The 23,052-nt window shown below is 37.2% G+C and overlaps 2 protein-coding genes across 6 annotated transcripts in view; one reads left to right on the top strand and one right to left on the bottom strand.

Annotated features, from left to right (window-relative positions):
* Positions 1-14: 14 nt before the first annotated feature.
* LOC128894248 (uncharacterized) lies at positions 15-18,960 on the top strand. The gene is made up of 4 exons (XM_054155891.1): positions 15-1,438; positions 10,105-10,273; positions 12,662-12,781; positions 15,916-18,960. The coding sequence occupies exons 1-4, from the start codon at positions 656-658 to the stop codon at positions 16,365-16,367; spliced, it is 1,524 nt and encodes a 507-aa protein (XP_054011866.1). The 5' UTR covers positions 15-655; the 3' UTR covers positions 16,368-18,960.
* Positions 18,700-23,052, bottom strand: part of LOC128894215 (alpha-actinin, sarcomeric) — a 37,279-nt gene continuing 32,926 nt past the window's right edge. For all 5 annotated transcript variants that reach the window (XM_054155812.1, XM_054155813.1, XM_054155814.1 and 2 more), the window contains 6 exons: positions 22,763-22,999; positions 22,511-22,595; positions 22,297-22,400; positions 21,983-22,222; positions 21,593-21,889; positions 18,700-21,425 (listed from right to left, as the gene is read on the bottom strand). In XM_054155812.1, coding sequence (XP_054011787.1) covers positions 21,267-21,425; positions 21,593-21,889; positions 21,983-22,222; positions 22,297-22,400; positions 22,511-22,595; positions 22,763-22,999 — 1,122 coding nt within the window. In that variant the 3' untranslated portion in view covers positions 18,700-21,266. The remainder of the gene's footprint in view (positions 21,426-21,592; positions 21,890-21,982; positions 22,223-22,296; positions 22,401-22,510; positions 22,596-22,762; positions 23,000-23,052) is intronic.

The following is a 23,052-nucleotide window of genomic DNA, read 5'->3' as shown; positions in this document are numbered from 1 at the left end:
CTTACCGACAACATCGACTATCTTACCTACCGAATCGAGTAGGTTACTCTCAGCATCGACTACCTTACCTACCGAATTGAATAGCTTATCGACAGCATCGACTACCTTACCTACTGACTCGAGTAGGTTATCAACAGCATCGACTACCTTACCTACGGAAGTGGAAAGCCACAATAATAACGTCAAAAGGCAACCTATATTTAACATAACTATAACAACCGATACCGTTCTTGAACAGACCAAAACTAAAGAAAGTACTCGCACGTCGACCACAACTGTAACATCGACTTCCAGAAACCCCACAGAAAATCTGTCGACTTCTGTGGGCACGAATGGTAGAGACAACGAAGAGAAGGATCCCAAACCTATAACGCAACAGCTGCGTCAACGTGGTATACCGAAATACACCGAATCCACGACAGCTTTTTCGATCACTGATCGTCAAGTGACACGCGTAATTAGAAACAGGATTGGAGTTAGAAGGAGAATCAGAACCACAACTCCTCCAACTATCCCGGAACAAACGGAAATAGATTTATCGAGAGCAGATGCTACATCTTCCACGATTCCAACTCCTACAGAATTTTCGTTGACTACTCCCTTGCAGTCGAATGATTATACGACTGGAGAACCCTCGATCAATGATTCCCCAGCGATGACAACTACCAATTCTTCTGAATTATTAATCGATGTTACAAATTCAAACGCAACTAAATTGACAAGCGTTCTTTCACCTACCACAAGTGGTTATTCTATTTCCTCGAACGCTGTATCCGAGAAAGCAAGTACTGTAACTTTGCATGAAGCCACTACAACTTATATTGCTATAAATGATACATCAGAGTCGGTGATAGAGAAGTTAAATACCCGAAATCCTGGGCCAAGTTCAGAGGCAACCCAGGAGATCGTTACAGCAACGCAGAGTGTCCAAAATAGAGGAAACTCAACGAGCGATCAAGAGATGATTACGTCAACAACGATCGCAACGCCATCTTCAACCTCTGTCGATAAGTCTACGACTACACTGGTTAGGCGTACCAACCGTGGTCGACAGAAGATCAAGTTCGACTCGGATCACGAGTTTGGTCGCAGGGGGAATCGTCATCGGGGTAGACCGTCTGTCGACACCAAGGAAAACTCGTCGAAAAAGGTGACGAGACCTCAACAGCCTCGACGACGCGTAACCATTTACAGAGGGCGACAACGCAGGCCTGTGAACGGCTCTGCTACAGTTCCTCGCACACCTAACAATTCCCACAATCACGAAAAGCCAAAAGTGGTCGAAGCCATTCAGACGAGGGCAAATAACTCGGTGGAAAATCCAAACGACGAAGGAGAGGTGAACAACGGAAAGAAGCTCGTGCCATACGCGATCGAAACGAATGTCCATGGTGAAGAACTTCCGGTCGAGAAAGCTATCGATCGAGCCAAACCTGAGGTCAGTTTAGACTTAAACTTCCTACATTCGAAACTCAACGGCATAGAAACAAAAAACAAAAACAAACAAAAAAACGTAACAATTCCTTAAAACATACGCTAACATAAGCGCTATCGCTCTTCCTCTCTTTACGCCTAAACTAAACAAAATGGAAGCGGTAAAAACACCGTCGAAACAAACTGACCTCTCTATCGCTGGCTAATTTACCATTCGAACCGGAGAAAAAACAAAAGACGACGAAGCCAAGCGTCGACGAGTTTCTCTACCTACGCATACGTAACAAAACGCAAGCTCCTCGATCGCCTCTCATTTCGTGTCTAACAAAACAAGAAGCTGATTCGATTCTTCTTCGACCACTATTAACGAGAGAGAGTTCTATAACTGCAAAGGAAGAACGGTATCCAGAGAGGATCGTTTTACAAAGGAAACTCGACGGACACCTGTCTCGCCGCCATGCCTACTTATCTTCATCTGCCGCTGATTATTTTCTGTGCTCAGATAAATTAACACAAATCTTCCTCTTCCAAGAGACGCGTGTCGCACGTACTCACGCGTCTAAACTACGCTTATCATCTGTTCATTCTACGATGTATCTTAAGGGGGTACTCTTTTACTTTATACCAGTTAAATTCGATTTTCGTGACTGTTTTGCAGCCAAAGTAATTGACAAAAGCTTTTAAAATTTGGTACGTTTATTTATACATACATATGGGGCATTCCACGCCGAATCGGACGGTTTCAAAAACTTTTTTTTGATTTTCTTAATTTTTTGGTATTTTTTAGTACCCCTCAAAAGAGGATTCCTGGGAAATTTTGAGATTTTTTTTATTAGTGGTTTAAAAAATATCAAATTTAAAAAAAAAACCGCTCTCTTTTTGGTTTTATGCTCATAACTTTATTAATAATGATCGAAATTCAATTGTTCTTTTTTCAAAATTTTCGTTTTTAGATAGCCTTTACGGAAAAAAGTACAAAAAAAATATTAAAAGTGTTTTCAAACGAAATTTTTCAATTATAAGTGTTCAATCGTGTTTTTAAAACTGTGTGTATCCTTCGATTTTCTTGAAGATTTTCTATTTTAAACTTCTATCCATCCTGCAACTTAAGCCCGGTCCGGTAGTGGGCCTTCCACAATTACTTTTTTTTTTTCCATTTTTAAAAATTAAAAAAAAATTCTTTTTTACTATAAATTATTATCACTACCGATTTTTGACACTGTATACTTTTTTTTGACTTATTATAAGTTGATTTCGATATTTTCTTGTTCTGAGTTGGGATTTAAAAGCAGACAAAAAAGAGCAGAAAAAATCGATAACATATATGAAAAACTCGTTTAATGTTTCGTTTTTTTTTGTAATTTTGAACCTTTTTTAATATACTTTGCGAAAAATTTCTCAAAAACTTCACGCAACAAGAATATAAAAATAATTATTTTTTGCCCTAAAATAAAAGAGAACCTCTTTAAAGTTTTATGTTCAATCAGCTTAATGGGACAGCCTGCGATATAAACGGTTATAATTTTGGCAATTGTGAAATTTTGTAAATTTAATTTGTCGGAAATATTTTAAAGACTCCGAGCAAAAAGAAAATTAAAAGAAAATCCATTTTCCGACAAAGAAAGAAAAGAGTACCTCCTTAACCCTTTGTACTCGATTGACTGTTGCGTTAAAGCGCCTTCTCACGTATTCGACACGCGCCGGAAAGACACTTGAGTCTGATTGTAGTCTATCGAATATCTACTTTTCGCGATCACCTCAGCCACAGTATAGGTACAACTAGGGCCGGCGTTGGGGGGGGGGGGGCAACCGCCCGGGGCACCAAATTTTTTGGGGCGTCGCAGTCCGGTGTCCCTAGTATACGAATATACCAATATACAGGGTGTCCCAAAAATGTTGTAACACCTTGAAAGGGGTGGTTCGGGAGGTGATTTGAAACAACTTTTTCCTTAGCGAAAATGTTGTCCGAGGCTTCGTTGAGGAGATATTAACGGAAAACACTGACCAATCAGAGCGCGAGTATGCCGATGGAGCGTAGACTACGTGCTAGGACGGCCGCGCTCATACGCTACCGCGGGCGCTCCACTAGCATACTCGCGCTCTGATTGGTCGGGGTTTTCCGTTAATATCTCCTTAACGAAGCCTCGGACAACATTTTCGCTAAGGAAAAAGTTGTTTCGAATCACCTCCCGAACCACCTCTTTTAAGGTGTTACAACATTTTTGGGACACCCTGTATATGCCCCTGACAGGGCGTCACGATAATCTTGCCCGGGGCGCCAATATTGCTAAAACCGGCCCTGGGTACAACCAGTAGCGTCACTCCGTATCGGCACTTTTGATGTCGGTGTCCTAAGTCCGTCATGTGTTGGTATGCACCGCGCGCATATTTAAACTGAAAGAAACAGAAAGGCAATTGCAAACGGTATGTATAAAACACTGAACATAAGTGCCGTAATTTAACTAATATAGTGTTTTAGAAAAAAAACATTCTATTCATATTTTTCTATACAAAAAAATATATTTTATAGATTGTAAAAATAAATTACGCTGTGTAATAAATTGAATTGACGTGTGACGCTGCGCGTGGTGTCTGTGGCGTTTGCAATTGTGTTGAACACCACGTTACAAGAATCTTTCGATTCTGTAGGATTTCTTGGATAAATGAATGGAGGAAACATCTTAAAAACAATAACACTTTCATTTAAAATCGTATTTGTACTTTACTAGGCCTTTCGGTTGAATCATCCACTGAAGTAACTCCTATAGATGAACAAGTTATATTTTGTTAGTTTCATAGTTATATCGGTAAACGCAAGATGTCGCTGTCGTGAAATTCACTTTCTTCTTTGTGCCAGCGTAGGTAAAGGTCGCCACATGTCGGTTATTATTTTAGTACCATCTAGTGTACAATATAGGAAACAACGTCGTCGCCATGTTCTTGGTATGGACCTTGAAGACCGTATTAAAAATCCCAACTGTGTAGTGTAGAAGTGTTATCCATTGAGCTCTATCCTAACTGGAGTGCTTTGAGATAGAACTTTAAGATAGAAGTGGTGATGAGTGGTTCCGGTACTATCCTATAGCAAATTTATGTGTGGAGGGAGAACAGACTCCTCTTTGTTTGCTTTTCGCGGCACTAGCAATTGTTTGATGCGCAAAAAAATATTCGTACAGATTTGAACTTTGTTTCCTTTTTATTTATATATAAAACGATAGAAACATTAATAATAATGACATAATAATGGAATAGTATACATAATTTACATACAATAATTTAGATCATACAAATACAGTGGGTGTAGAAAGTATTCGTACACCAATCAATTTCCAAAAAAACTATGTAGAATTGTAATTTCTTAACTTATTTTTTATAAACAATGACATTCTACATATTCTCCAAAATCTCTAGAATAGATAGATTACAAAAAAAATAGCTATTTATGTAAGTTACGAAATTAACAAAAAAAAACAATTAATCGATAGAAATATTGTAGCAATAAGTATTCGCACAACTGTTTAATTTTTAAAACTTCATTAAAAAAAAAAAATTTACATTAATTTACAAGTATATAATACTTCCTTCGTGGGATTTCCTTTTGATTTTATAATTATTACAACTCTTCTAAGCGTTAAATTAACTAAATTATTAGTTATTCGAAGTGGGATCTTCTCCAATTCCTCTATTAGAGCCATTTTTAAAAATACTTTCCTGGTAATTTGATGTTTTCTAATTCGTACGGAGCAATAAACTAATGTGTTTACGTTACAAACTCTATTGTAAATGGTTCGTCATAAGAATCGTTCAAATACTTATTGCTTCTATACTTTTACCCACTTTCCTGATTTTTTTGTTAATTTCACAAATTATGTTAACTAGTAAATGTTGTTTGGACTATATCTATCTTACAGATTTCCGAGAATATGTAAATTATCATTGATTATAAAAAAAGAAGTTAAAAAACTACAATTTCATACGAAAGTATTTTGCGAAATTGATTGGTGTACGAATACATTCTACACACTATATATACAATTTGGTATAGAGCTAAATTTTATTATTTGTCACAATTTAATTTATATTGTATTTATCCAATTTTATGCGGAAAAGAATCTGAAAATAGAATTATTACAGCTATATAATGCTTTAGGTTTACAATGCTTAGCGATCCGCGGGTAGGTTATGTTACAGCGTACGTTTGTTCCCCCTCTACAAATAAATTTGCTATAAGATAATACCAGAACCACCTTGGACCATATATACATGGACTGCTCAAGCCTCCTCTTTATACACTGAGCAGAGCGTAACCAACATCTTCATATCAAAAGTGAGACATGACGCTAATGCGCATGCGTCAAATTCGAGAACTATAGCAAAAATTCCATCTAGATGACAGGCTGACTGCAGCTTTGACCAATGGTCGAAGAGTAGTTCGACAAACCGTTCAAAATTTCAATTCGCACCTTTCCCCACTGCTGTCGCCCATTGACTGTAGCGCTTGCGCACAACTGCTTACTCGTAACTTTGCCATGGGAGATGTTGGCTACGGACTACACTATAGCTTGAGCGGTCCATGTATGTATGGTCGAAGGGAACCACCCGTTTTGCATTTCTCTCGGACCTCCGTCGCTTCTACTTCTTCCTACAGGAGTTCACACTCCAGTTAGGATAGAGCTTAATGGTATAAGGAGTTCTAACTGTGTAGTGTAGAAGTGTTATCAAAATCCTGAGCTTGAAGTTATGAATATTTCTACCACTCGCGGCGCAACAGAGCACAGACTACGATATACATTTGTATACAATTTATGTACAGATAATCTTCAGATTGCCCTGCACTTGACCGGCAGTCCACTTGTTATTGGAAAATACATATGAATTTTTTTAGGCTTTATCATCTATATATTAATAGATAATATATACACATAGGACATATGTATATACAGTGGAGAACATATAAATAGGGAAAATGTTTTGTTAACATATAAGACGTTGTTCTGCAGTCCCGATTGGTATTTCTCCTTTAGTCTTTCCATACTTCAGAAGTACATTTCCTAAGCTTTACAATGCTGTATAGTTTTAATTACTAACGCCGTTTAATTAATATAAAAAAAAATAGTAGACTTGAAATAAGGGCATTTTTGGAGAGCATCTAAATAGGAAACTACAGAATTATTTATCAAAAGTATTTTATTTTATAATATAAACAACATATTCACAATAACAAATTAATATTTTGTTAGGCCTCTCTTTTTTCTTATTACCTCAGCATAGCGACGTGGCATAGAGTCAATAAGACGAATATAGCGATCGATTGAAATACTTTTCCAAGTTTCTTCTATCACATCGTATAAATCATTTAATTGTGAAAGGTTTTTGTTTTAATTTCTTTATCCACGTCGTTCCAAAGGTGCTCTATCGGATTTAAATCCGGCGACTAAGCAGGCTAACCCATGATTCTAACTTTATGTTCCTCCAAGGACCGTTTTGCCTTTCGTGACCAGTGTTTTGGATCATTATCAGCCTGAAATATCCAGTCGGCTGGCAAATTTTCTCGACTAAATGGCATTAAATGTTCGTTTAAAATGTCGACATAAAGATGCTGGTCCATGATGCCATTAATACGGCAAATTGGACCAGGACCGTTTCTGGTCATACCATCCCAGACCATCACAGAGCCCCACCTCTTTCTTTAACGATTGATTTTAAACACATCGGATTAAATTCTTCACCTATTTGACGTCGTACATAAGTTCTTCCATCTAATCCTAAGCGATTAAACTTAGACTCGTCAGTAAAAATTACTTTCGCCCATTTCTCTCTTGTCCAGAGAAGATGGTCTTTAGCAAAGGCTAGTCTTGCCTTACGGTTCTTTTGACTAATAAATGGTTTTTTAAGGGCGATGCGTCCTCTTAGTCCAAATTCATTCAAACGGCCCCGAACGGTGTGAACACTAATTTCTGTGTCCATTTGTTTGGAAATTTCACGATGAACATCAACCGCAGCCTCAAATCGGTCCGCTTCTGAAAGACGGTGTATCGTTCGATCCAATCGTGGTGTTGTTTTTCGTGGTCTTTCATTGCGTATTTTATTATCAACAGTGCCATTTACTTTAATATGTTTAAGTGCTTGAATGGACAACGTTAATTAAGATTTTAAGATGCTCAGAAATTTTACGAAGCGTTAATTTTTCATTCCGAAAGCAGAGAATTTCTAGACGTTGGACAGTTGTAACATGTTTGCCACGACCCATTTCTATGTGCGAAAACTGATATACCTAACTGCACTTTACATATGATATTACTACTTGTACTTTATAATCACATGAACTTACCAAAATGTGCGTTGAAAATAAGAAACTCAGTTTTAGATGCTCTCCAAAAATGTCCTTATTTCAAGTCTACTATTTTGTTATATTAATGAAACGGCGTTAGTAATTAGAACTATACAGCTTTGTAAAGCTTAGGAAATGTACTTCTGAAGTATGGAAAGACTAAAGGAGATATACCAATCGGGACTGCAGAACAACGTCTTATATGATAACAAAACATTTTTCCTATTTATATGCTCGCCACTGTATATCGTAGTCTGTGCGCACTTGCGCCGCGAGTGGACGAAATATTCATAACTTCAAGTTCGGGATTTTGCTAACAGTTTTCTAGTAACATTCTTAGGGAGTTGGATCTCCTTATACAGTCTTCATGGTTTGCACATTTGCGGACGCTACTTTATTTAGCCAAGCGACGCTACTGGTTGTACTTATACTATGCTTCAGCTAACTACGAGAACAATCGCTCCTCGAAGGCAGCGCGAATTGAAGTGAGAACGCGCCTTTACGCTTCTAAAGAATATAGTTCAATCCGCCTCCTTCCATTTTTGTAGTAGGTTGACATTTTCGAGTAGGAAGCATGAGAACTTAGAGTGCCACAGTTTGCACTGAGAGAGCAAAGGGTTAATGCTTAACTATTATATTCGGGTGTTTAACACGAGAATGATGTGCCACTGTTCATGTCGTTCGCTTGCCCTCTAATTGGTCTTTTCACCCCTATTCTTGTACATCGTTTTAGCGCTTAATTGCCTCGAATATTTGAAGTAAAATGGCTGACAGCTCAATCGGTATTAATTAATCATAGAATCGAATAAAATAGGGAAATATTAAGAATTTCAGGTTAGAAGTTACAACGAGATGGCGTTAGTGTAGCCACCTTTGGTTGAGAATACTTGTTACGTTAGGGTCATTCCACAGGAAATCGAACACTAAATGGAACAGCATCTCAGACTTTGTGCAAAGGGTATAGCCGGATAAGGGTCCAAAGCGCCCTCGAGCCAAACTGGGCAATGAACATATCAATTAATAGAGTGTTTAAAAAAACCATTTGTACCAAGTTTCAACCCCGTACCCTTACTGGCAGGGCAGTTACAGGGAAAAATGCAATTTACAGTTTAACCTGTATATCTTTTGTTGTACTGTATCAACAATTTTGAAAAAAATTACAGATATTATACTTTATGGCGTACGTGTTTGTAAATTTTTTCAGAATTTTTGACTGCACAATAAATTTTTAACAAATTCGAAAGGTTTAAAAATATTTTTTTTTTAAATAGAAATATGAAATGACTACGTTTATATTTTTACACTGTTAGTGTTTTGTTATGGTTATTAATCTATAATTTTTTCAAATTTTTGGAAGCGATGGAACGATATTGGAAAAATCAAAAACCGATATTTGTTTATATTATTATCTTAATTTTTCATATGACCATGTCCATATTGTGATAGTTTTAATAACTTATTGCCGTTATTAATATATAATTTTTTCAGTTTTTTTGTAGAGGTGTAAAACATACAAAAAAATTATAAGTTAATATCTATTAAATTTTTGTTCGCAGAAGAGTAATATATTCGGCTAATTGATATTTTTACTGCATCGAATGGTCATTATATACATGTTCAAAATAGTTTTACATGTATCAAATAATATAAAATTTAGAACATTGAAAATGTCCAAAAAGACATCAATGAATACTTAACTTTAACATGAGTCATTCCCAACATCGTTTCCCCACTTTCAAAAATCGGAAAAAAATACTGATTAATAATCATAACAAGACACTAACAATGCAAAAATATAAACGTGGTCATTTCATAATTTCTATTAAAAGAAAAATATTTTTAAACTTTTCGAATTTTTTAAAAATTCATTCTGCAGTCAGAAATTCTCAAAAAACACGTAAACCGTAGAGTAGAATATCTGTAATTTTTTTCAAAATTTTTGATACAGTACAACAAAAGATATACAGGTTAAACTGTAAATTGCATTTTTCCCTGTAACTACCCTTCCAATAAGGATACGGGGTTGAAACTTGGCAGAGATGGTTTTTTTTAACACTCTATTAATTGATATGTTCATTGATCAATTTGACCCCCTTATCCTACTATACCCTTTGCATCATAATGATAAATGCGACTTCTGCTCAAGAAACTTTATTCCTCGGAGAATATCAAAGTTGTATGTCGTTTAGTTGATTTTAAATATACTTTATAGTATAAGCTTGTATCGTTTGTTTATACCAATTGATTGCCGACTGATACTGTCAATATTAAATTAGAAGTTGTACTTATCGTTTCGGCGTGTCGACACGAAATACAATCTGCGTATGCTCCGCGAACAGGTGAATTCCTCTAAGTCTACGGTAATGTCTCCGCGAATACCAGGAAGTCTTCCGTCGACCAGGTTGCGGAAACCAACTCCAGTCACTTTGACATCGTCACAAAACAAGTCTTCCAACGCGCTTGCGAACAATCGGAAGAATCGTCCGACCGATGGAAACGAAAAACTCGGTGAGTAGAAAGATTAATCATGAAATACATCGACATCGAACTAATTAAAGTTTAACGACTTCATTGAATGCATCCAGAAGACCATAATTTACTAAACTGCTTTGTGAGCTATGTGAACCTGGCACCCGACTTTTCAAAAATTAATTTTTTTTTTATGGAAAATGATAGTATTTCGTTTGAATGAAGTTTTCAAAAATAGGTATACAGTAATATCTTCATGAATGCACAAATATCTCTAGTATAAATGCACAGAAACCATTTCCATCGAGCGTCGAACGTAGACAAGGACAGCGAGTAAAGAGTAAGACAGAGCGAAAACGCCGAAATATGTCGGCGAAACAATGTAATGCAACGGTGAAACTTTTTTATTATTAACTTTCTTGTTGTAAAACTTTTACCACCATATTCCAGACATTTTTCTGATTCAAATAAGATCGAACACGATATAATTCGGATGATATTTACTCTCCATCTTTTTTTATTACTTTATTTTATTATTAATAGTTAGTGTTCTACGATATGATAAGTTGTTACAAGTAAATACGTTGCGAATTCCGTCGTGTTTGGTATCATTTTAATCAGAAAAATGTCAAGAATATGATGGTAAAAGTTTTACAACAAAAAAGTTAATAATGAAAAAGTTTCACCGTTGCATTACATCGTCTCACCGACATACCCTGGCGTTTTCGTTCCGTCCTTTACTTTATTCGCTGTCCTTATCTGCGTTCGAAGCTTGTCGGCAAAAATCAGAGAACGTATGAACTCTACTATGAATGCACCAGTCAGTCCCGAGTTTGTCCATTGTATGAAGACTTCATGTTTTTTCACTCCGTCCTCTTCTTTATTCCGTCCTTCTCTACGTTCGAAGCTTGTCGGAACAAAACAGGAAATGTACGAACTCTACCATGAATGCTCCAGTCAGTCCCGAGTTTGTCCATTGTATGAGGTCTCTGTGTTTTCGCTCCGTCCACTTCTTTATTCGCTGTCCTTTTCCACGTTCGAAGCTTGTCGGTAAAAATCGGAGAATGTACGAACTCTTCCATGAATGCACCAGTCAGCCCCGAGTTTGTCCACTGTATGAAGACTTTATGTTTCCTCTACGTCATCTTCCTTTATTCGCTGGTCTTTTCCTCGTTCGAAGCTTGTCGGCAAAAATCAGAGAATGTATGAACTCTAGTATGAATGCACCAGTCAATCCCGAGTTTGTCCATTGTATGAAGACTTTATGTTTTTTCAGTCCGTCATCTTCCTTTATTCGCTGGTCTTCTCCTCGTTCGATGCTTGTCGGCAAAAATCAGAGAATGTACGAACTCTACCATGAATGCACCAGTCAGTCCCGAGTTTTTGCATTTATGGAGACTTTACTGTAACAATATAAAACGCCACCAACGAAAATCTGTTTTACCGATAACGTATGGCTACAAGGCAATATGGCGTCGAAATTGTCAGTCAAATATGGTAAAATGCCCTTTTAACTACTAATAACTTCTGAACAAGTAGATTCCTCGTCTTAAAACTACCATTTTCGGATTTTTCTTGACAAAATCTACAGAATTATGTAAAAAAACTTTTCGGTCCATCAAAGTAAAGTACACCCAAAAAAAAATATTAGGATATTGAGGTAAAAAAAAGACGATTAGTTTATCAGATATATTAAACAATTGTCTGTAATGAAGAAGATGCTCAAACACTTCGTGGGAAAGTTGTAAACATACTTCGTACACAGAAACGATTGCAATGTGCAACAATAAGAATCAGAAATCACCCTAATTATGTAATGAAAAGCGTTGTAGAAAATTCGCAGAAAGTAATGAAGAAGCGTTCGCGGTTTGTGGCATTGTTTTTTTGATAAATTATATTAAATGAGACACGGTCAAATCGCGGCGTCACGGAAATCGTGACCTCCCCGTTGTCGACAATAACAAACTTAAGGTAGAACGTTTTTTAAAAAATAAAAGTAGACTATATACGGGGTGACCCAGAACTCCTGTATTTTAAATTATTAACGAAAAACACTGACCAATCACAGCGCGCGCTCAGCTAGGTACGCCGCGTAACCAGCCAGTCCTGACATCGAGCTTATACTATACTGTGATTGGTCAGTGTTTTTTGTTAATAATTCAAAAATGAAGCTCCCACCGACATTTTTGCAAAGGAAATTATTGGTCGGAATCGTGTCAGCTATTCCCCCATTTCCGGTTTTTACAGGAGTTCTGGGACTCCCTGTATAAATCTATAATACAAACGTGCAATTATAGATTCATCCTACAGAAAGGACACGTGACAACTTTGGTGACCCATGACAGTTTCAGCATTTGTTTCTCCCAGAAATTTCAATTATTTGTAGTAGAAATAAGCATTTCATAAATATGTCCAATATCGTTACAGATACCGGGATGAATACAACGGAATTGCCGATATCTGAGAAAGATATCGATCAAAGTAGTCGGGCTCAAGAGATCGCGGTGACCTTGGCGGATCCTCCGACTTCACAATCATCGTCCACCGGTACACTCGACTTGATAACTACTACATCATCAGACTTCTTAATCTACTTAATTAAATGATCACATCACATAGCTCACGATTGTTCATGGATCATCTGGGATATAACCTTTCATCGCAATCTTCGACTTATACCACATCACACTCTTTCTTGGGAGTCAATCGATACAATTGAAACTTTTTTCCATTCGTCGATATTTCTCTGAACGCGCAGCAATCACGAAGTCTTTGACAAAACTCTGGTCGTCATAAAAAAACTAATCGCATTTTTCTTCCTTCAAAGAGGTACATCGCTGTTGGGGTTCAATTGAAAACTTAGAAACTAACTAATCGTTCGTCGGCTCTACCTCGTCTTTACCACAGTCGTTCATCCGTTTCGCTAATTTCTGTGTTACTTCTATGGCTCGCATTCCCACTATATAATTTCAATCATTCGTTCTTCGCCTACTAGTTCATTATCGTCTTTCAATTATGTTTACCAACGTGCAATGCAAAAATACTAATGCAACCATATACAGGGTGTCCCAAAAATGTTGTAACATCTTGAAAGGGGTGGTTCGGGAGGTGATTTGAAACAACTTTTTCCTAAGCAAAAATGTTCTCCGAGGCTTCATTGAGGAGATAAACCACAAACTGAGACTGTTTATGCATTTTTTTAGATGTCCGTGGCCTGGAAGTCAAATGCTTGGCGTGGCCAGGCAAAGCAGTCTCAGATCATCAATACCCATATTTTCTCTCTCACAGACTTTCACATAATGTGTCAGTTTAAAACACTGACAATATGAGTACATTTTCAGTATTTTACATTAAAATAATTCTTATTCATCAAAACCTTGACCATACCTGGCCACGCCAAGCATTTGACTTCCAGGCCACGGACATCTAAGCAAATGTATAAACAGTCTCAGTTTGTAGTTGATACACGATTTAGCTTCTTCATTTCATCACCACAGTGTGGAGCAGTCAGTTTACATGAGTTGTCATTAGGGTCTGAACGTCTGCATTGTTGAACACAACATTTTAGCTGTGCATAGTTGAAAAGCACCGAATTTTATATTATGTCACACAGTGTCACCTTGCACTTTAATGGAAAGGACCTTCATGTACTGGCTGCTCATTTCGATTTCACATCTTTTTTTACTTTCTTGAATTTTTTTAAGGGGAATCTTATATTTTTCTATGATTACTCTTTAAGTCCTCCACTTTTTCATGTGCTTGATATAATTTTTTTTACTTTTTTGAAGTTTTTTATGAGAATCTCACTTCTTTTTACAAAGATAATTTGTATAGTGATAACCATATACTTCCCAATACAATATCACTACACGTAGCCTTTAAAATAATTATTCAATTTGCGGCGTCCAAATGTCACAAATACAAACTGACGGATTATACAGGTTAGAAATAAACGAGCGACGTTAGCGGCAGCCATATTACCTTCGACCATACATACATGGACTGCTCAAGCTACAGTGTAGTCAGTAACCAAATTGAGCTCTATCCTAACTGGAGTGTGAACTGTGAGAGAGAAGCCGGTCCGAGAGAGATGCAAGATGAGTGGTTCCGGTGGTATTATCCTATAGCAAATTTATGTGTGGAGGGAGAAACAGACTCCTCTTTGTTTGAATTTCGCGGCACTAGGAATTATTTACAGATTAATTATGTACAGATTTAAACTTTATTTCCTTTTTATTTATATATAAAACGATAGAAACATTAATAATAATGACATAATAATGAAATAGTATACATAATTTACATAAATTACTCACTCGACAATGCTCAGCAAAGCTCGGGTAGGTTATGTTACGGCATACGTTTGTTCCCCCTCTACAAATAAATTTGCTATAGGATAATACCGGAACCACCCATTTTGCATTTCTCTGGGACTCCGTCGCCTCAACTTCTTATAGGAGTTCACACTCCAGTTAGGATAGAGCTCAATGGTAACCAACATCTCCCATGCCAAAGTATCGAGTAAGCAGTTGTGCGCAAGCGCTACAGTCAATGGGCGATAGCAGTGGGGAAAGGCGCGAATTGAAATTTTGGATGGTTTGTCGAACTACTCTTCGACCATTGGTCAAAGCTCCAGTCAGCCTGTCATCGAGATGTAATTTTTGCTATAGTCTCGAATTCGACGCATGCGCATTAGCGTCATGTCTCACTTTTGGTATGAAGATGTTGGTTATGTTCTGCTCAGTGTATAAAGAGTAGGCTTGAGCAGTCCATGTAAACATATATAGTCAAAGCATATTACAATTCCGGCCGACGAGCCCTGCCGACTGATTCCGAGAGTCGACGAATCGACGAACGGCCTTAGCTCTTATTGGCTAAGTGTTGACAAAAAAAATCAGAATCAGAATCAGAAGAAAAATCTACAATTTCTAACAGATTCATGACATGATATTACAATATCTCAGTTGTACATGGACCGATTTTATTGATTTTGGTTTTATTCGAAAGCTTACATGCGATTTACATCAGAAAAATGCTTTTAAATTTAGAAGATATTGCAGGCGTGATTAGATATTAATGAAAGAAGTTTCAGGTTAGGTTGTATTCGCAGTTTTACGAGTAAAAGATACGTGGTAGCGTCACCGCCAGTGCAGTGTACAGGGTGGCGGAAAATTTTTCATGTACTTGGTGTCGAGACGCTACCGCGTGTCTAGATTGACGGAAAACATTGACCAATCAGAGCGCGCGTATACCGTTGGAGCGGCCGCGGTAGCGTAGGCTCCGCGCTCCCCGACCAATCAAAACGCGAGTATGCCAATGGAGCGCCCGCTGATTGGTCGAGGTTTTCTGTTAATATCTCCTTAACCAAATCTCGGACAACATTTTCGCTAAGGAAAAAGTTGTTTCAAATCACCTTCCGAACCACCTCTTTCAAGATGTTACAACATTTTTGGGACACCCTGTGTAACTCGAACGCACATCGATACTCTCATTCTCTCCCTTTCTCTGTCTCTTTTGTCTGCATCCTTACGTCAGCAGGCATCTTTTGTTCTTCATGCCTGGATACGTCACGTGCGTGCTAACGCATCCTCTTTGCCATCCCACTGTTGGTGCTAACAGGACTTTTCTAGTTTTTTTTTCACCCTGAGGGACGAAAATAATGTATGGGGTTACACGATCAGGTCGACCATCGTTAAGGAATGCTCTAAGGCGCAGGATAAGCACTACGCTAGCACCTAGAACAGACGCGACAACGAGTAGGACTACCATCGGGTTCGCGGCGATTCGCGGAGATCGACACAAGCCAAAGACGAAGGATACACCTCAACAGAACGTAACGACGAGACCTAGACGGCCGCAGGTTATTGACTATGATTATTACGAGGACGAGGAAGAGCCTGTGATCGCCAAGTCCACCTATAACGGGAAGCTATTCCTCACGAACAAGGGTAACATCCGTTGTCTTGATCAAGGGAATTTCCCGCATCCGTACTCCTGCAAAAAGTTCATCACTTGCGCGAAAATGGTGAACGGTTTGGTGGTCGGTGCTGAATACACCTGTCCTGATAAACTGTCGTACGATCCGGTTGGAGGCATTTGCAACTGGTCCGCTGGACTCGGCTGCAAAGAGTAACGCGTTATTAATTTTCACTGTTTTCGCAATCAGATTTACGAGATCGAAATACGAAATTTTAAGTGGAAAGAAACGAAACAAGGTGAAGCATTTTAAACGGAACAATACATGGTAAGCTTCAAGAGGGACATAATTTGATGTCACTAGATCTTTGATAGGTGAAGGTGTCTATTTACGCAGGTGTAATAATTGCTTTGTTGTTTCTCCATTGGCGAAACTAATAATCGGAACGACAACCCTTTTGAACAGTGATGGGCAAAACCCTAGGCTTCGAATAAATCTGAAGTTTGCCGATGTGTTTGTCTCGATTCCTTCTGTGGAAAATGTTCAAAAGAGAAAACGAGACAAACATATTGGTAAACTTCAGATTTATTCGAAGTCTAGGGTTTTCCCCATTTATGCTTTTGAACCATTTCTTGGCCCACTTTCAATGGTATTATTAAAAGTCGCTGCGATGGAAACTAATTTACTGCAGAGATCGATCAAACAATTTCATGTCATCTATAATTGTTGCAGTCAAAAATTCTGAAAAAATTCACAAACACATACGCCGTGGAGTAGAATATACCGAATTTTTTTCAAAATCATTGGCACAATACAACAAAAGATATACAGTAATTCCATCATTTCTATTAAAAACAAATATTTTCAAACTTTTCGCATTTTTTCCTTTATAATTGTTTATACAGAAATATCTTGGATATCGGTAAAGTTTGTTACTCGGAATAATCTTCATTTCTGTTTATGTTTACTCGTTGACTATCCCCTTCGAATAGTCCGTTGAGGTTTGACCAATTCCGATAAAAAATTCCCTGCTGTGCTTCGCGCATTAACAATTGGTAGTCCCAATTTTCGAAACATTACTGTATATCGTTTTTGCAATCACTATACAAATCATAGTATGTAAACAGACGTTCGATCATTATATCCATGAATATTCGTATTAGTCTGCTGTCTGCTACCGACCAAAATGCTTTGTAATAAAAACTTCTACAATGTGTTATACGAAAACGGAAAAAATTGATATAATTTGTGCATTTGTAGTGGATGCTGAAAGATTTCCTGATCGTAGTGTATTTTATATATACGTGCAGTGGCAATGTGCATCGCAAATAAATTAATCACTGAAGTGTTTCGATCGGTTTTTTGAGGTAAATTATTTTCCATCGTACTTGACCTTGAACGACCTTCGATAACCCTTGACCATACAGGTAATTGTACACGTTTTAAAATGTTTTGTTGAAAAGTAATTAAAAGACACCTCGTTCCATAAAAAAAAATTAAGTTGACTTTCACATCTTGTCTATAGCTCAACCTACTAAAAAATATTGACATTAGGTTATGTTATCCTTAATACCAAGCAAGATTGGTATGATTTTGTTCTATCGTTTCGTTTTGTACAAAGTGACACGATTTCCATATCGATTGTTCGTGCAATGGAGCGATATCACTTTAATGCTTATGAACGCAGATAGCCATAATCGATGGAAACAATAAATGGTGATATCATCATTAAAACGTTTCTTCGTGTAAATATTCTAGAGTTATTGTATATAAGTAGAATTAGCTTACGCTATCGCGTAACGTATCGACGATGTATTAACTTATGCGTTCTAGTGCACCGTTCAACATCGAAAAATGCTCTTAATCGTGCCTTCATTTTTTCTTTTTTTCTTTTTATAAAGTACATGCAGGGCCGGTTTTAGCAATATTGGCGCCCCGGGCAAGATTATCGTGGCGCCCCTTCAGGGGTATATACAGGGTGTCCCAAGAATGTTGTAACACCTTGAAAGGGGTGGTTCAGGAAGTGATTTCAAACAACTTTTTCCTTAGCGAAAATGTCCGAGGTTTCGTTAAGGAGATATTAAGCGAAAACCCCGACCAATCAGAACGCGAGTATGCCGGTTGAGCGGAGGCTACACGATAGGTGGTCGCGCTCATACGCTACCGCAGGCGTTCCAACGGTATACGCGCGCTCTGATTGGTCAGTGTTTTCCGTTAGTATCTCCTTAACGAAGCCTCGGACAACATTTTCGCTAAGGAAAAAGTTATTTCAAATCACTTCCCGAACCACCCCTTTCAAGGTGTTACAACATTTTTGGGACACCCTGTATATCGGTATATTCGTATACTAAGGACACCGGACTGCAACGCTCCCAAAAATCTGGCGCCCCGGGCAGTTGCTCGACGGCGTTACCCCCCCCCCCCCCCCCCCCCAAACGCCGACCATGAGTACATGTAGGTACTTACTTTCGAGTCTATCCCTAACGAGCAATTTACAGTTGTAAATTTATGTACGGCGAAAGTTTTTGTATTCGGAATAAAAGCATCGTTTAACCACACTGTTAGAAATTTTTATTTAAATATCCTTCGTTATATCGCCCGCGTGATATGACGCATACTGGGTTAACTTTTGGAAACAATATTCCAAGCCTTGTCGCCATTACACCAGTAGAAAAAGTTGAGCGAGTTTCCCTTCCTTTTCAAAGGCTTATTGTTGGTTCGTTTTTTTTCCTTTCTCGTGTTCCGATTTTACAATACCGAGTTCGTCACGAGCTTAGTAAGATGAAATTTGGCAAAACTAGAATAGAAACTTGTCGTCGGGTGTATGAACTTATGCGATGCGAGACGACTATGACTGTGCCGGGCGGATGTTCGAATCGAATTATAATCGTAACAATTACATCGAGTAGAATAAAATTATAAGAATTGTAATTATATGTATATACGATTATCGATGAGAATGTTTACGTGTATATAGTATGACACGATATGACCGAGACTCTCGAAAATACAATTTTCGAACGAAATTTCGTTTCAACTGTATACCTACATCATACGTATACTGTACGCTTTCGAATTTATTATACGTTTTGATATCATGAATATTCCTTTCCGGTGTATATGTATGCATGTGAATAGTGCATGTGTGTGCGTGTGCGTGTTGGTGTCTCTAATTGTATACCGTTTGGTAGATTCTTCTGTGCTTCTTTTCATGTGATTCGTCTTTGAAAATGCCCAATACTTTTTTGTTGTTTTCTTTAACGAAAATAAAGGTACGAGAAATTATGTGAACTCTGAAAAACGCATTAAGATAGACAATGAAAAAAGCATTAAGCCTCAAGCGAAAAAAAGTAGTTACAGTATACTTGTTTTCTTTCTCTCGAATAAGTAATTGCATTTCACACACGAGCAACTTTCATGATCTTACAATAATAGTAATAATAATAATATTAATAATAATAATAGTAATAGTAATAATGATTTGGACAATAATGATTCGACTAAATGAGGTTTTCAGGCTGCAGCGTGTAAAACTGTGATCTCTGTTACACATGACACAAGAAATGGCAGCTGCTATTTGGAAATTTTACATAATAGGTCCTATATATATTACAGTGGCCTTTCGTTTTATATCACTTCTCTCGAAATATTTATAAAAATAAATACTTTGAAAAAGGTGGCTTCGTTCACTACCGTAATTAATTATCGGAGCAGTAATAAATAATCATTTAATTCGAATAAATAAATAATTTGCTTTCTTTAGCATCGTTTCGCGTTTGTATCGTTTAATATTACGATCTGCGAAATATAAAGGCGGCTTATTCTTCTCGTTTAAAAAATTCGTATACGCCGCTTATATAAAAAATATGAACGTTATATTCGATTATCGAGCGTTATGTTTTCTGGATCCTTAGCGAGAAAGTCGATTCGTACGTTTTTAAGGATTTCCAAAAAATTCGTCTGTATCGTTAATAATACCCTCAATTTACACACACATATTATTCATATATATATATATGAATTTCCGCACGGTACGCAAACTTTGAATTATACCTTACGTTCCAGTTAAGTGACTCCTCAAAGTCATTTTACTCGATGAACTTGACTTTACGCGATAAACAAAAAAAAAATCGCTGACCCGCAGGAACGTATTTAGGAACTGTGGGACGCCCACATTTTTCGAACACAACTAATATAATTGCTTCTCGGTTAGATAAATTAAAGATTATTTGAAAAAGAGTAAATTATATGAAATTAAATGAAATGCGTTAAATTTTCATTTTTTTGTTCTTTTCTTTGTATGTAGAAAGAATTTCGATTATATTTAACGATACGTAGCTACAATATCGATGCCAGCGATAATTATATACGCAATAAATTGTTCAATCGCGTTCTCCTTTTTCTTTCCGTTTTTTTTTATCTCTCTTCCTTTGTTAAATATACTATTCGTTTTTTCGACATAGATTCGTTTCATTCCTTTTCTGGAACGCTTGCGAAAAGGAAATGCTTATCATTTTCTTTATTAGTGGTACTCGTGTGACTTCTCTCGGGGACATTTATATACAATTGAAGAATTAACTTACTAATTATAGGATTCATCGTAGCCATAGGTAAGAAGCAAACGTTCTTAAAGAGACTGTTACGTTCGATTGTGTGTTACTATTTTAACGTTAAGGTATCTAAATTGGGACATTTATTGTCACTGTACAGACTTAATTTAAGTACGTACCACCTACGTTGAACGCTATACGAGGATTTTATTCCGCAATGGAGGTAGACATCCTAGCAAAATATCGGTGTATCAAAACTTATCAATATGCCTTTATCAGATTCCTTCACGTTAAAATAATATCACGAATACAAAACTGATAACACTCATAACGCGTATAAACTATTAGAACCCCTTTTCTTACAAACGCTCCGAATATTGTACTGTACTCTTTGATACTAAATAATGATTCCTTAATCGCGTTGATATTCTTGACTTGTAAAGGTGCGTTAGAGTACCAAAAACGTAAACCAAACTTTTCGGATATCATTTGACTTGCTTTTTAAATGGAAATCGTCCAAAAACATTTCCTCGTTTTTTTTTTCATCTTTCTTTGATATGTAAATTTACAAATCGGATTCGCCGTACAAAGCGGTGGAGAAAGAACGATAATCTAATGCTCCAGGAGGAGCATTAATTCCTTTGTAAGGAGGCATTCGTTGAATGCAGTATTCGGCCTGGTCAGGTGGTAGTTCTCTCCTCAATTCATCGGCCAAGATGAAAGGCTGTAAAACACGATAATACATTATAAATACATTTTTAGATTTATTTTCTTATTACCTTTCCGAAGCCAATCGAAAAGTAATGAAATAGAGACTTCTTTAAAGCAGAAAATATTCTTCCTTGACATTACAAAACGAAGTGTAATTATTCTGTAAAAATAAATGCAAACCTTGTCACCAGCAAGTATACGGAAGCTATCGATAACTTGTTCAGCCGTGTCAGTGTCCGTAGATTCACGCGTCATGAAGTCCAAGAATGCATCGAAGTGAACGTAACCAGAGTTATTTGGATCAACAATAGCCAAGATACGCTGGAAATCGATGTCACCTTGCCTGTCCTTACCAACAGAATAACCCAGAGATACGAGGCAGGACTTAAATTCATCAGGAGCCAATCTTCCTGTTCGGTTCTTATCGAAGTGATTGAAACTGCTGCGGAATTCATTAAGCTGTTCTTGCGTAATGCCCTACAATACACATAAGAGGCATACGTACATAAATGCTGCAATTATTTCAATTATAACTGAGAAAAAAATGTAATTGCATTCAAAGAAATTTACCTTCGAGTCCCTGGTAAGAATTTGATTTTCAACTTCATTGATGTTACGATTTATCGAAGTCAAAAGCTGCTCCCAACCAACTCGTAGTGTCTCCATTGTGTATTGAGTGTATCGATTTTCGAATATCATTCCTTCCTGGATAGCTTGGTGAATCTTCTCCAATTCCTCAAGGTGAGCTTTGTACTGGTATACCGCCTGTTCGTATTCTTTCAAACGATGCAGCTGATCTTCCAGAGTTCCCTGAAAAATGAAATTATATCTTAATATCTTAGTACTTTCGTTTGGAAAATAATACATTTAAATGAATTATTTACCTGGAGACCGAGACCAATAGCTGTAACTGCGTCTAACTGACGTTCTATCCATGGTCCAACAGCATTGGCTTTTTCAGCAAACTGTCGTCGAAGCAGTTCATTATCTATTTACTTAATTAAGAAATCATACGTTGATTTATAGAATGAACAACATATTTAATTTTGAGATTTACAAGAATCTTTTATGATAAAGTATGTAATTAGAAAAGGATACTTTGTTGTTTACGAAGTTCAGCTTGCAATGTACCATCACGTTGTGGAACGAGTTGCCTAACATCGCTCCATTTCTTCGTAAGGTCCTATCGCCAACATTAAAGGAAATGTAATAAGCCTAAACGTATTTAAGAATCTACAACTATTGCAACTAATACAATCTTCAAAAACGACATCTTTCTTGGTTATTCGAACACATATTTTTGTCTCGTCTTTCAATAGGCGATTTCTTTAAATTATAAAATTCATTTACCAATGCAGTGAGCGTAGTATACGGGTTTTCAAGGCCACCGGGGATTTGGAACTGTTTGACTATTGACTCAACTTCACGCACTAATCCCACAATTGAGTTGTACTCTTTGTCAGCTTCACCGAGAGTTGCTTTAAACGCAGCATGAGCATCCATTAGTCCTTGGATTTCCTCCATCGTGTGAACGATAAACATATCCACTAGATCCTCTCTGGTTCCGTCTAACCAATTGTTGAATGGCTAAGAAATGCATAACGATAAGATAAACTCCAGTAAAGTTCTCCACCAGAGAT

Source organism: Hylaeus anthracinus, unplaced genomic scaffold (genome assembly GCF_026225885.1).
Source record: "Hylaeus anthracinus isolate JK02 unplaced genomic scaffold, UHH_iyHylAnth1.0_haploid 3, whole genome shotgun sequence".
Taxonomy (NCBI): domain Eukaryota; kingdom Metazoa; phylum Arthropoda; class Insecta; order Hymenoptera; family Colletidae; genus Hylaeus; species Hylaeus anthracinus.
This window is presented reverse-complemented; position numbering and strand designations above follow the sequence as displayed.